The sequence below is a fragment of the Coregonus lavaretus genome (assembly GCF_964263955.1).
Source record: "Coregonus lavaretus genome assembly, chromosome: 24".
In the NCBI taxonomy this organism is placed as follows: Eukaryota; Metazoa; Chordata; class Actinopteri; order Salmoniformes; family Salmonidae; genus Coregonus; species Coregonus lavaretus.
Window position 1 is genome coordinate 27,524,054 of NC_140011.1, and position 14,094 is coordinate 27,538,147.

A 14,094-nucleotide genomic window follows, 5' to 3' on the forward strand; every position below is an offset into this window, starting at 1 on the left:
ATGTGACCTTGGGTGTGGGCAGTAGTATGCATGGTGACAGAGTTAGCAGACATATGCTATTTTTAGAGGTGTGTTGAAAGTGTTTCCTGTCACTTTTTCCATTGGTTATGGTTATGTGCACAGCCAGATAACCTCACCAACTGATAGCTTATTGATAACTGATACACTTATCCTGAATGAATTTTTTCATTGTGGACAATAAAAAGGGGGAAAAGTTCACTCCTCAACTTAAACACATTTATTCACACTAATTCGCAAATACACAAAAATGTACGTTTTTACAGTGAACGAAGGAAGTTTGTACAATTCCACAGTCCATTTGTTAAGGCAGGGATGGATCGTGTCCATCCTCACATATAATCAAGCATCTCTGTCTGCATCTCATTGTCACTCCCCTCTGAGGGATGAAACTCATCTTCCTCATCCTCCTCTTCATCATCCTCCTCTCCACTCTCTGGGGTCTTTCGCCTGGTAACAGAACTCTCAGGCCCAGAAGAGTAAGGAGCTGCAAAAAGCACAGATATACTGTATGATGGACATAGAAAAAACTAAAACATTCATAATGACCCCATAATTGATGTAAATCTTACATCAACAACAAAAGATACACTGTATACTCACATAAACTCACTTATTTAATGGACAAATTGATGCACGTCATTAACATACTATACTGAACAAAAATGTGTTTAAATCCCTGTTAGTGAGCATTTCTCCTTTGCAAAGATAATCCATCCACCTGACAGGTGTGGCATATCAAGAAGCTGATTGAACAGCATGATCATTACACAGGTGCACCTTGTGCTGGGGACAAAAGGCCCCTCCAAAATGTGCCGTTTTGACACACAACACACTGCCAGATGTCTCAAGTTGAGGGAGCGTGCAATTGGTATTCTGACTGCAGGAATGTCCACCAGAGCTGTTGGCAGAAAATGTACTGTTAATTTTTCTACCATAAGTCGCCTCCAATATCGTTTTAGAGAATTTGGCATTACGTCCAACCGGCCTCACAACCACATGTATGGCGTCATGTGGGCGAGCAGCTGGCTGATGTCAACGTTGTGAACAGATTGCCCCATGGTGGCGGTGAAGTTATGGTATGGGCAGGCATAAGCTATGGACAACGAACACAATTGCATTTTAGCGATGGCAATTTGAATGCACAGAGCTGCTATCACCTCATGTTTCAGCATGATAATGCAGGGCCCCATTTTCTGATCCATGCCCCTAATTCTTTTTTAAGGTATCTGTGACCAACAGATGCATATCTGTATTCCCAGTCATGTGAAATCCATATATTACAGCCTAATTAATGTATTTCAATTGACTGATTTCCTTATATGAACTGTAACTCAGTAAACTGTTTGAAGTTGTTGCCTGTTGCGTTGACATTTTTGTTCAGCATAGATGCACTCCTTATTGTTCCTACACTTTCACACCGGCAGTGGGGAAGTAATCAAAACCTCAGAAAGACGATCTCTTGTCCAGAGCTAGAGGAAAGTATTATCATGGTGACTGGGCCTACAGTGTGATTAATCTTGGACCACACCAGTTCACATCAGGGACAGCGGAAGTAGGGGTGCGGAAGGTGCAGCCGAACCCCCTGGTCAGCGAACTATTGAAGTTCAGATGAGTGAAATGGAAAAGTAACTAAAGTCTGGACACTGACTGTAGGCCTATAACCTCTCACATGTAGCCTAATATAATATTAACTCCTGCAGAATTAAGAATTTCTTGCAGTAAAATCATACACCAAATGTTAATTTTGCCTCAGGAACAGGAGTGTAGAAACATGATTTATTTCTTTCAGCATCTTGAGATAAAGTGAATTTGCGGTTAGGGTCTATGTACAAATGCTAACTTTTTCAGCAATATAAAAGCTGGCAGTATTCCTTCCAACCAACCACATAAAATATGCATCCAAGTAGAACTGTAATATTATCAGAAATAAGTTGGATCGTTTTCCCAGCCTTTTATTTCCTTAAAACAGGTCAAACTGATGACATATAGACATTTTGAACGGAAAATCTTTCCTCTGTTTTAGAGTTATTGCATTTTCTCCCCAATCACTTAACGTCCTCGCTCCATGAGAGAATAATAAATTAAAGAGAATCCTATCGATTTTACATTATTTGGGTGAGCAAGGCTTTATTTAGACGTCTAGGGCAGGGTTTCTAGGGCGGGGGGGGGCTGAGTTTGGGAAACCCTGGTCTAGGGCAACAAGAAATTATAGAAGAGAAGTTGCATCTATTTCAATATAGACAACTTGAGTAACAAAATTGCATATCAAATGTCGGAAATTCTATGCAAAAAATATCTAAATTAGGCATTAAAACTATTTTTCACAGCACCACATCTGAACATTAATAAACAGCAACTTGACATGTGGGAAGGACTGTAGTCATCACTTGTTGTGTACTGTAACAGTTTTATCCCCGACCAGGGGGTTCTCATTCAAGACACACTGAACACCTATTCACCATGAAGTCAAACTCTGTGGTTTGACTCCAGGCCAGGTCGATCATAGGTGAGTGCTGCGCCAGTGTTAGAGAGAGGTCTCACCTGGCCTCTTGGCACGGATAACCTGCTTGATCATGGAGGACATGATATCTCGGAGGTCATCAGAGGTGTGGGACAAACACCAGCCGTCCCTCTCGTCACACTCCTTCTCCTGGCCGTCGTTCCGACTGATCACGTTCCTTATGCTGAGCCAGGAGCAGGGTCATAACATTAGACACAAACATAACAACATGCAGAGATCTTTGCACTGCAATTCCAAACGAGATTGGCCCAAAGATACAGTGTCTTCAGAAAGTATTTACACCCCTTAACATTTTCCACATTTTGTTGTGTTACAGCCTGAATTTAAAATGGATAAATAGAGATTTTTTTTGGTCACTGGCCTACGCACAATAATGTTTTTCAAAATGTTTACAAATTCATTAAAAACGACAAACTGAAATGTCTTGAGTCAATAAGTATTCAACCCCTTTGTTATGGCAAGCCTAAATAAGTTCATGAGTAAAAATATGCTTATCAAGTCACATAATAAGTTGCATGGACTCACGCTGTGTGCAATAACAGCATTTAACATGATTTTTTAATGACTACCTCATCTCTGTACCCCACACATACAATTATCTGTAAGGTCCCTCAGTCGAGCAATGAATTTCAAACACAGATTCAACCTCAAAGATCAGGGAGGTTTTCCAAAGCCTCACAATGAAGGGCACCTATTGGTAGATCGTTAAAAAAAAAGCAGACAATGAATATCCTTTTGAGCATGGTGAAGTTATTCATTTAAATTTGGATGGTGTATCAAAACACCCAGTCACTACAAGGATACAGGCGTTTTTCCTAACTCATTTGCCAGAGAGGAAGGAAACCTCTCAGGGATTTCACCATAAGGCCAATGGTGACTTTTAAACAGTTACAGAGTTTAATGGCTGTGATAGGAGAAAACTAAAGATGGATCTGTAGTTAATCCACAATACTAACCTAATTGACAGAGTGAAAAGAAGGAAGCCTGTACAGAAAAAAAATTTCTAAACATGCATCGTGTTTGCAACATGGCACTAAAGTAATACTGCAAAAGCAATACATTTTTTGTCCTGAATATAAAGTGTTATGTTTGGGACAAATCTAATACATTACCGAGTACCACTCTCCATATTTTCAAGCATAGTGGCTGCTGCATCATGTTATGGGTATCCTTGCAATCGTTAAGGACTGGGGAGTTTTTCAGGATAAAAAGAAACGGAATGGCGCTAAGCTCAGGCAAATTCCTAGAGGAATACCTGGTTCAGTCTGCTTAACCAACAGATACTGGGAGATGAATTCACCTTTTAACAGGACAATAACCTAAAACACAAGGCCAAATCTACACTGGAGTTGCTTACCAAGAACAACGTGAACATTGTGGGCGAGTTACAGTTTTGACTTAAATCTACTTGAAATCTATGACAAGACCTGAAAATGGTTGTCTAGCAATGATCAACAACCAAATTTGACAGAGCTTGAAGAATTTTGAAAATAATAATGGTTGCACAATCCTGGTGTGGAAAGCTCTTAGAGACTTGTCCAGAAAGACTCACAGCTGTAATCAATGCCAAAGACGCTTCTATAGTATTGACTAAGGGGTGTGAATACTTACAGTGAGGGTAAAAAGTATTTGATCCCCTGCTGATTTTGTATGTTTGCCCACTGACAAAAACATGATCAGTCTATACATTTTAATGGTAGGTTTATTTGAACAGTGAGAGAGAGAATAACAACAAAAAAAGTCAAAAATGTTATAAATTGATTTGCATTTTAATGAGGGAAATAAGTATTTGACCCCTCTGCAAAACATGACTTAGTACTTGGTGGCAAAACCCTTGTTGGCAATCACAGAGGTCAGACGTTTCTTGTAGATGGCCACCAGGTTTGCACACATCTCAGGAGGGATTTTGTTCCACTCCTCTTTGCAGATCTTCTCCAAGTCATTAAGGTTTAGAGGCTGACGTTTGGCAACTCGAACCTTCAGCTCCCTCCACAGATTTTCTATGGGATTAAGGTCTGGAGACTGGCTAGGCCACTCCAGGACCTTAATGTGCTTCTTCTTGAGCCACTCCTTTGTTGCCTTGGCCGTGTGTTTTGGGTCATTGTCATACTGGAATACCCATCATCGACCCATTTTCAATGCCCTGGCTGAGGGAAGGAGGTTCTCACCCAAGATTTGACAGTACATGGCCCCGTCCATCGTCCCTTTGATGCGTGAAGTTGTCCTTCACGGCGTAGTGTGTTACCAATTGTTTTCTTGGTGACTCTGGTCCCAGCTGCCTTGAGATCATTGACAAGATCCTCCCGTGTAGTTCTGGGCTGATTCATCACCGTTCTCATGATCATTGCAACTCCACGAGGTGAGATCTTGCATGGAGCCCCAGGCTGAGTGAGATTGACAGTTATTTTGTGTTTCTTCCATTTGCGAATAATCGCACCAACTGTCACCTTCTAACCAAGCTGCTTGGCGATGGTCTTGTAGCCCATTCCAGCCTTGTGTAGGTCTACAATCTTGACCCTGACATCCTTGAAGAGCTCTTTGGTCTTGGCCATGGTGGAGAGTTTGGAATCTGATTGATTGATTGCTTCTGTGGACAGGTGTCTTTTATACAGGTAACAAGCTGAGATTAGGAGCACTCCATTTAAGAGTGTGCTCCTAATCTCAGCTCGTTACCTGTATAAAAAACACCTGGGAGCCAGAAATCTTTCTGATTGAGAGGGGGTCAAATACTTATTTCCCTCATTAAAATGCAAATCAATTTATAAAATTTTTAACATGCGTTTTTCTGGATTGTTTTGTTGTTATTCTGTCTCTCACTGTTCAAATAAACCTACCATTTAAATTATAGACTGATCATGTCTTTGTCAGTGGGCAAACGTACAAAATCAGCAGGGGATCAAATACTTTTTTCCCTCACTGTATGTAAATGAAATATTTCTGTATTTCATTTTCAATAAATTTGCTAAAAGAATCTGAACATTTTGGGGACTTTGTCATTATGGGGTATTGTGTGTAGATGGGTGAGAAAAATAATCAATTTAATTCCTTTTGAATTCAGGCTGTTAAACAACAAAATGTGGGATTTATGTTTATATGCTACAAAGCCATTCTTGGTGTCATTTGAAACCTTACTGTGTGATCTGACCCATTTTATTTATTTAAATTATAGGCCAATCACAGCCCTTATTTAGGATTGCACATTCAGCAAGTCGCCAGCAGAGGGAGTTCCTTTGAATCCATTCTCAAATTCAATGTGTTGGTGTTGCTCATAAAATGTATCATAACTTAAAAAGTAGCAGATAGCCCACTCTGGAAATGTGATGTAGTTGTAGAGTATATTGTCTAAAACAATATGCCAAATACTGAAAATCACAAAGGGTACTTTTAAGAAATTTATGTTTATATTTTTTATGATCCATAAATGTATAGAAATTGTATTCTTAATCTCAGCACTACTCATATTTCAGAGCACACATTACGGTTCAAATGACACTAAGCCTGGCTATGTAGCATCTACAGACTCACCGTTGTAATGTCTTAAAGAAGACCTGGTAAGGCCAAAATGTTAAACATAATTAGTTTGGATACAGATTTCAAAGTTATGCCAAACATCCTTCCCCCAAAGAACCTTTCTATGGACTTTATTTCAGGAAGATACAAAACATTATCAATATTTTTGGGACAATCTCTAATGGAATCGCCTGTATACAATGTTGGATCTTACCTCTCCACGTCCAGATCACAGAGCTGGTAGAACATCTGCCTGTGGGGGGGCAGGGTCCCATCTCGGAATATGTATGAGGAATCCTGGACAAACAGGAGACAGGGTAGAGGGGGGTTAGCATGCGAGGTCTTATTACTGTGATATTCTTGTGAGTACAGTATAACATGTAGAGAGTGAGCAAATTGTGGTGAAGTTTTTAGTCTCTTACCTTGAGCTGGTACCTGGTTATATTAGCACTACGTCCACCGGCAGGGCCCTCAGGGGGTAAATCTGTCACATTAGCAGCCTGGGGCACTGAACAATAAAGAGGAACATTAGCGAGAAAAACATCACTAATGCACACACACAGGCAAACACAGACCCAGTAACACACAAATCAAATCAAATTTTATTTGCCACCTGTGCCGAATACAACAGGTGTAGACATTACAGTGAAATGCTTACTTACAAGCCCTTAACAAACAATGGATTTTTTTCTTAAAATAAAAAAGTTAAATAAAAAAAGTGTTAAGTAAAAAAAGAAAAGCAGATAACTAAAGAGCAGCAGTAAAATAACAGTAGGGAGACTATATACAGGGGGGGTACCGGTGCAGAGTCAATGTGCAGGGGCACCGGCTAGTTGAGGTAATATGTACGTGTGTAGAGTTAAAGTGACTATGCATAAATAATAAACAGAGTAGCAGCAACGTAAAAGAGGCAGTGAAAATAGTCCTGGTAGCCATGATTAGCTGTTCAGGAGTCTTATGGCTTGGGGCGTAGAAGCTGCTGTGAAGCCTTTTCGACCTAGACTTGGCTCACCGGTACCGCTTGCCATGCGGTACCAGAGAGAACAGTTTATGATTAGGGTGGCTGGAGTCTTTGACAATTTTGAGGGCCTTCCTCTGACACCACCTGGTATAGAGGTCCTGGATGGCAGGAAGCTTGGCCCCAGTGAGGTACTGGGCCCTCTGTAGTGCCTTGCGGTCGGAGGCCGAGCAGTTGCCATACCAGGCGGTTATGCAACCAGTCAGGATGCTCTCGATGGTGCAGCTGTATAACTTTTTGAGGATCTGAGGACCCATGCCAAATCTTTTCAGTCTCCTGAGGGGGAATAGGCTTTGTTGTGCCCTCTTTGTATTTGGACCATGACAGTTCATTGGTGATGTGGACACCAAGCAACTTGAAGCTCTCAACCTGCTCCACTACAGCCCCGTCGATGAGAATGGGGGCATGCTCAGTCCTCTTTTTTTTTTTTCCTGTAGTCCACAATCATCTCCTTTGTCTTGACCACATTGAGGGAGAGGTTGTTATCCTGGCACCACACGGCCAGGTCTCTGACCTCCTCCCTATAGGCTGTCTCATCGTTGTCGGTGATCAGGCCTACCACTGTTGTGTCATCAACAAACTTAATGATGGTGTTGGAGTCGTGCCTGGCCATGCAATCATGGGTGAACAGAGAGTACAGGAGGGGACTGAGAACGCACCCCTGAGGGGCCCCTGTGTTGAGGATCAGTGTGGCAGATGTGTTGTTACCTACCCTTACCACCTGGGGGCGACTCAACAGGAAGTCCAGGATCCAGTTGCAGAGGGAGGTGTTTAGTACCAGGATCCTTAGCTTAGTGATGAGCTTTGAGGCCACTATGGTGTTGAACGCTGAGCTGTAGTCAATTAATAGCATTCTCACGTAGGTGTTCCTCTTGTCCAGGTGGGAAAGGGCAGTGTGGAGTGCAATAGAAAATGCATAATCTGTGGATCTGTTGGGGCGGTATGCAAATTGAGTGGGTCTAGGGTTTCTGGGATAATGGTGTTGATGTGAGCCATGACCAGCATTCCAAAGCACTTCATAGCTACAGACGTGAGTGCTACGGGTCGGTAGTCATTTATGCAGGTTATATTAGTGTCCTTGGGCACAGGGACTATGGTGGTCTGCTTGAAACATGTTGGTATTAAAGACTCAGTCAGGGACATGTTGAAAATGTCAGTGAAGACACTTGCCAGTTGGTCAGCACATGCTCAGAGTACACGTCCTGGTAATCCATCTGGCCCTTCGGCCTTGTGAATGTTGACCTGCTTAAAAGTCTTACCCACATTGGGTACGGAGAGCGTGATCGCATAGTCATCCGGAACAGCTGGTGCTCTCATGCATGCTTCAGTGTTGCTTGCCTCGAAGCGAGCATAGAAGTGATTTAGTTCGTCTGGTAGGCTTGTGTCACTGGGCAGCTCGCGGCTGTGCTTCCCTTTGAAGTCTGTAATAGTTTTCAAGCACTGCCACATCCGACGAGCGTCAGAGCCGGTGTAGTATGATTCAATCTTAGTCCTGTATCGACTCTTTGCCTGTTTGATGGTTCGTCGGAGGGCATAGCAGGATTTCTTATAAGCGTCCGGGTTAGAGTCCCGCTCCTTGAAAGCGGCAGCTCTTCCCTTTAGATCAGTGTGGATGTTGCCTGTAATCCATGGCTTCCGGTTGGGGTACGTACGGTCACTGTGGGGACGACGTCATCAATGCGCTTATTGATGAAGCCAGTGACTGATGTGGTGTACTCCTCAATGCTATCTGAAGAATCCCTGAACATATTCCAGTCTGTGCTAGCAAAACAGTCATGTAGCTTAGCATCTGCGTCATCTGACCACTTTTTTATTAACCGAGTTACTGGTGCTTCCTGCTTTAGTTTTTGCTTATAAACTGGAATCAGGAGGATAGAGTTATGGTCAGATTTGCCAAATGGAGGGCGAGGGAGAGCTTTGTATGAGTCTCTATGTGTGGAGTAAAGGTGGTCTAGAGTTTTTTTTCCTCTGGTTGCACATTTATCATGCTGGTAGAAATTAGGTAGAACGGATTTAAGTTTAACTGCATTAAAGTCCCAGGCCACTAGGAGCGCTGCCTCTGGATGAGTGTTTTCCTGCTTACTTATGGACTTACACAGCTCATTGAGTGCAATCTTAATGCCAGCATCGGTTTGTGGTGGTAGATAGACAGCTACGAAAAATATAGATGAAAAGTCTCTTGGTAAATAGTGTGTTCTACAGCTTATCATGAGATACCTCAGGCGAGCAAAACCTTGAGACTTCCTTAGTATTAGATTTTATGCACCAGCTGTTGTTTACAAATATACACAGACCGCCACCCCTTGTCTTACCGGAGTCAGCCGTTCTATCCTGCCGATGTAGCGTATATCCCTTCAGCTGTATGTTGTCCATGTCGTCGTTCAGCCACGACTCGGAGAAACATTAGATATTACAGATTTTTATGTCCCGTTGGTAGGATAACCTTAATCTTAGGTCATCCAATTTGTTTTCAAATGATTGAACATTGGCTAATAGGATTGATGGAAGAGGCAATTTACTCGCTCGCCGTTGGATCCTTACAAGGCACCCTGACCTACGTCCACGATATCTCTGTCTCTTTCTCATGCGAATTACGGGGATTTGGGCCTTGCCGGGTGTCTGTAGGATATCCTTCGCGTCCGACTCGTTGAAGAAAAAATCTTTATCCAATACAAGGTGAGTAATCGCTGTCCTGATATCCAGAAGCTCTTTTTGGTCATAAGAGTTGTTGGCAGAAACATTACGTACAGAAAAAATTACAAATAATAGTACAATTTGTAAAACGGCAGCCATCTTCTCCGGCGCCATCACTCCGGCGCCAGACATATGCCCAGTTGCTCACCTGCTTTATTAACTGTGATTGGCAGGGTATAGTTGAACGTGCTCCTCTTGGCCTTCACTGGCATGTCATTTATAGTATATCCTAAAGACAGTCACAGGGGGGAAAACACAGTCTCATAAAACAATGCATGATGACTGGATTAACAAAGGCTGTGGGATTTAATTGTCCCACCAGATTAGTTTGAATCAAACCTCCACCCTGCCCCCACTCCTCACCGTGCTTGGTACTGCAGCGGATCCTGAAGTCCAGCACCTGGTATTTCTTGGCCTCTGGTGTCTTGCAGGGGTCGTAGCCAAATCTCACCCAGAGGCTCCTCCAGGGGCCTGTCACCTAGAGGACACACATATCAGGTTTTGATGGAATTTGTATGGCATTTAAGAACAATGGGTTGTTCCGTTGACTCACTCGATGATTTCATTGCGAGGACTCACACTGTACCTTTTTATTTAATATTCTATTAATCAAATATTGATCAAATAGATGTTAATGTTTGCGTCTTCTTTCTCTCTCTCACCACCATCCATTTCTACTTCCCTCAAGAGGTTAATTTAAATTCAAGTGAATTGAATAAGACATGGCATGTAAATGGAGAGATGCCCTATTTCCCTTCATTGACCCCCGACTGGTTTAGGACTCCTCCCCATATAGATTAGTTAGGTCTCAGGGAATATGCAGACTGCCAAACAATTGGCATCCTGGTGAATGGTATACAGGTATGTGACCTTGAGCTTGGGCTGTAGTATCCATGGTGACAGTTAGAAAGCAGACATTAGCTATTTTTGGAGGTGTGTTCCCTGTCGCTTTAACCATTGGCTGGTCTAGGTCTCCTCACCATATAGTAGGCCACGATAGGGAGCAGCAGCTTCAGTTTATCAGGGTGGATGTCCAGGTTGGCCTTGACCGCGTACCCGGACCAGATGGGCCGGCTCTCAAACATCTACACACAGTGCGGTTTGGGAAAAGATAACACAGAGGGGATATCAAAGCAATGGACGTAACATTTCCCATGTGTACATTTTCCATATAAAAATACCATAGGAACATCCTCTGTACATGGTGATGTAAAAAATATAGGTGGGCAGGTAACGTCAATGATGTAGCGGTAAAAAAAAATAGGCGGGTAAACTCTGATCACCGGTCGCGGTGAAAAACGTAAAGCTCCCTATACTTTCAATGTATTTTTCCGCAAAAGGTGGGTAAACTGTTGGCCAACAAGAACAAAAAAACTGGGTAACGTCATCAAGGTCTGAGAGTGTCCATTGTAATTCCCTCTAAATCAGAGATATCAAATACAAACTAGCCTATAGGCTAACACTTAAGTAAACGCTTCGGTCTTGAAATAGCATTACGATAAAAACCAAAAGGCTCAAACTGAAAAAAAGCTATGTTCCTATGTATATGTGATTAACACATCTGTGATGATCAATAATACAAGAAGAGTTTAAAACGTGAAGACATCCCCCCCTGCGTTTGACTTCATGCAGTCTTCACAATGGCTTGTGAATAAACCTCAGAAGCCCAATGCAAAGTATACTGACCTTCTTCAGTTGTTCCTCTGCCTTTATGTCACTGGGGTGAACACACACTCTCTTCCAGTTGACCTTGGCAGCCTCCAGGGGCTCCGTGGGGATGTTCTGGTCATAAAAGTTGAGGAAGATGGCGTTGTGAGGCCGACGGGCTCGACTCAAACCAATCAAATTATCCCTGGAGACTGTCGGGGGACAATGGCCTTCTCTGCACAGAAGACACAAGTCCACAATGGTTTAGCTAATAACCCCTATGGGTTGGCCAATGGCCACATCTATTAGCACCTGCATCTTTATAACTAAATAAGGGGCTTCTTGTCTTGCTCCTGTTGTTGAACACACCATTGTGTAAAGTTGTTGGGAATTCTTACGCATTATTGTTGACACACTACATGTTGACTTCCATTGGCATATTTATTTCTGAGCTGAACACACTACCTCTGATGAGGGTGAAAATGTGCTGCTCCCACTCCTGCCCCAGTGCCCCTGCTTACTTGTGTTGGATTTCAGGTCGGTAGTTATAGTCCACAGCACTGTCCAGGCGAGAGAAGATGGGTGGAGGAAGGAAGAGGGGCACAGGCTGCTCAAAGAACTCATTATTCTCTGGTTTACGCAAGATGATCTTATCGTAGAGGGATGTATGTGAGCCGTCCTTTGCTGAATGTACCGCAAGATACTGGAAGTCTGCCATCCCTGCAACAATTAACAATATACACTGAGTGTACAAAACATTAAGAACACCTTCCTAATATTGAGTTGCACCCCCCACTTTTGCCCTCAGAACAGCCTCAATTCGTCAGGGCATGGACTCTACAAGGTGTCGAAAGCATTCCACAGGAATGCTGGCACATGTTGACTCCAATGCTTCCTACAGTTGTGTCAAGTAAGCTGGATGTCCTTTGTGTGGTCGACCATTCTTGATACACACGGGAAACAGTTGAGCATGAAAAACACAGCAGCGTTGCAGTTGTTGACACAAACCGGTGCGCCTGGCACCTACTACCACACCCCGTTCAAAGGCACTTAGATCTTTTGTCTTGCCCATTCACCCTCTGAATGGCACACATACACAATCCATGTCTCAATTGTCTCAAGGCTTAGAAATTCTTCTTTAACCCATCTCCTCCTCTTCATCTACACTCACTGAAGTGGATTTAACAAATGGCCTCAATAAAGGATCATAGCATTCACCTGGTCAGTCTATGTCATGGAAAGAGAAGGTGTTCTTAATGTTCTATTCACTCTGTGTCCAACCTAAATCAACAAATACACAATGAAGAGTAATAACAGCACAGATCAGAGTAGGGAGGCAATGGAAATGAATCATAAAGCGATATAAAGGGGTCACAGACACTCAAGAGTTTGGCGTTTAAGAAGTTGAACCTTGGAATTTGTATGTTGTCCCGATGACACCCAGGATGTCCATGTTGATTTGGGCCTCCTTGGGGTTGCCTTTGCGCACCCTCCTTTTCATGCGCAGCAGCAGGTTGGTGGAGGGGAAACGGTTTCCACAGACAGGGTGACAGAACGGGTCCTGAGGACGAAAGCGGAGCTCCAACCGCCTGCTGGGGTCAGCATAGGTCTGTGGAGAAACACTTCCTGTTTAGTTCATCATCATTATTATGAACAATACAAATAGTGGTGGTGATTACGGGAACAACAACATGTGAGTAGGTATGCATGGCTGAACTAGCTAGCTAGCACCTGTTACCTACAGTCAACTAATATGGTGTGAATGATAACATTTATCTCATTAAGACATGTATCTAGGTGGTTGTCCCACTGGCTATCATAAGTTGAATGCACCAATTTGTAAGTCGTTCTGAATAAGAGCGTCTGCTAAATGATGTAAATGTAAATGTAGCTAGCTATATACATGCATAAACATTGCAAGCAGAGTAACGTAGCTAACTAGCTAGCGACTGACAAGTCGCGCATGCGCTGATTGACGTGTGTGGCTAGCTAGCTTGAGTTGCTTACTCACCTTGGACACTCCTTGTATACCCCCAATACTTTCCAGCATCTTGTCCACATTGGAGATAATACCTGGATATTCCACACAGACGAGTTTATTCTCTTCTGATATGGAAAGAATCGACGAGCTCTCAGGCACAACACTGGCAGTGGACGATTCGTCACTTGCGCTGCCCGAGACTGACTGGCGCGTGCCGGTTATCTCTTTCATTGTAAAATTCAAATCGTCCAGCCCCGATGCTGCCATCTCACCTTTGGATAAATAACTGTCAAAGTTTGAGTTTATTGTGTTATTTGAATGCCCTTACGTTGGCTAATTAACAACACAATTTACAGATAACAAGTGTGTGGTTTTCTGGTTTGTAAACAGCTCAAATATTTCGACCAATAAATCCCTCCGGGTGGAAACAATTGGACTTGTTCATAGTTCCGGCCGGCTAGCGAGAATTATTAGACCTAGACAAATATAGGCTATGGAAGAAGCATGTTTGTGCTATATTTTATTGGGCTTTATCGTTTGATCTAAACTGGCGCCTCTTGCTCACTCCACACAAATGTATGGTGACCAATAAAGTAAAGGAGATCTCCTTTAAGATTATCCATAGATTCTACCCGTGTAATAGCCTGATTTACATTACATTTACATTTCTAAATATATACCTGATGTTACTAGCAGTGGCGG

At 42.8% G+C, this 14,094-nt stretch overlaps 1 protein-coding gene across 1 annotated transcript; it reads right to left on the reverse strand.

The window, feature by feature from the left end:
- Positions 1 to 217: 217 nt before the first annotated feature.
- Positions 218 to 13,808, reverse strand: LOC311099312 (general transcription factor 3C polypeptide 5-like). The gene is made up of 11 exons (XM_084140037.1): positions 13,423 to 13,808; positions 12,822 to 13,020; positions 11,933 to 12,131; positions 11,451 to 11,646; positions 10,745 to 10,849; positions 10,128 to 10,242; positions 9,913 to 9,993; positions 6,475 to 6,560; positions 6,267 to 6,349; positions 2,563 to 2,705; positions 218 to 505 (listed from the first exon to the last, which is right to left on the reverse strand). The coding sequence occupies exons 1-11, from the start codon at positions 13,657 to 13,659 to the stop codon at positions 351 to 353; spliced, it is 1,599 nt and encodes a 532-aa protein (XP_083996163.1). The 5' UTR covers positions 13,660 to 13,808; the 3' UTR covers positions 218 to 350.
- Positions 13,809 to 14,094: the final 286 nt, after the last annotated feature.

Coding starts and splice junctions, on each gene's coding strand:
- LOC311099312 (XM_084140037.1), bottom strand. CDS start 13,659: ATGGCAGCATCGGGGCTGGACGATTTGAATTTTACAATGAAAGAGATA. Junction 10,243..10,744: donor CTATCGTGGCCTACTATATG/GTGAGGAGACCT, acceptor TGTGTCCTCTAG/GTGACAGGCCCCTGGAGGAG. Junction 6,561..9,912: donor AATCACAGTTAATAAAGCAG/GTGAGCAACTGG, acceptor TTTATTGTTCAG/TGCCCCAGGCTGCTAATGTG.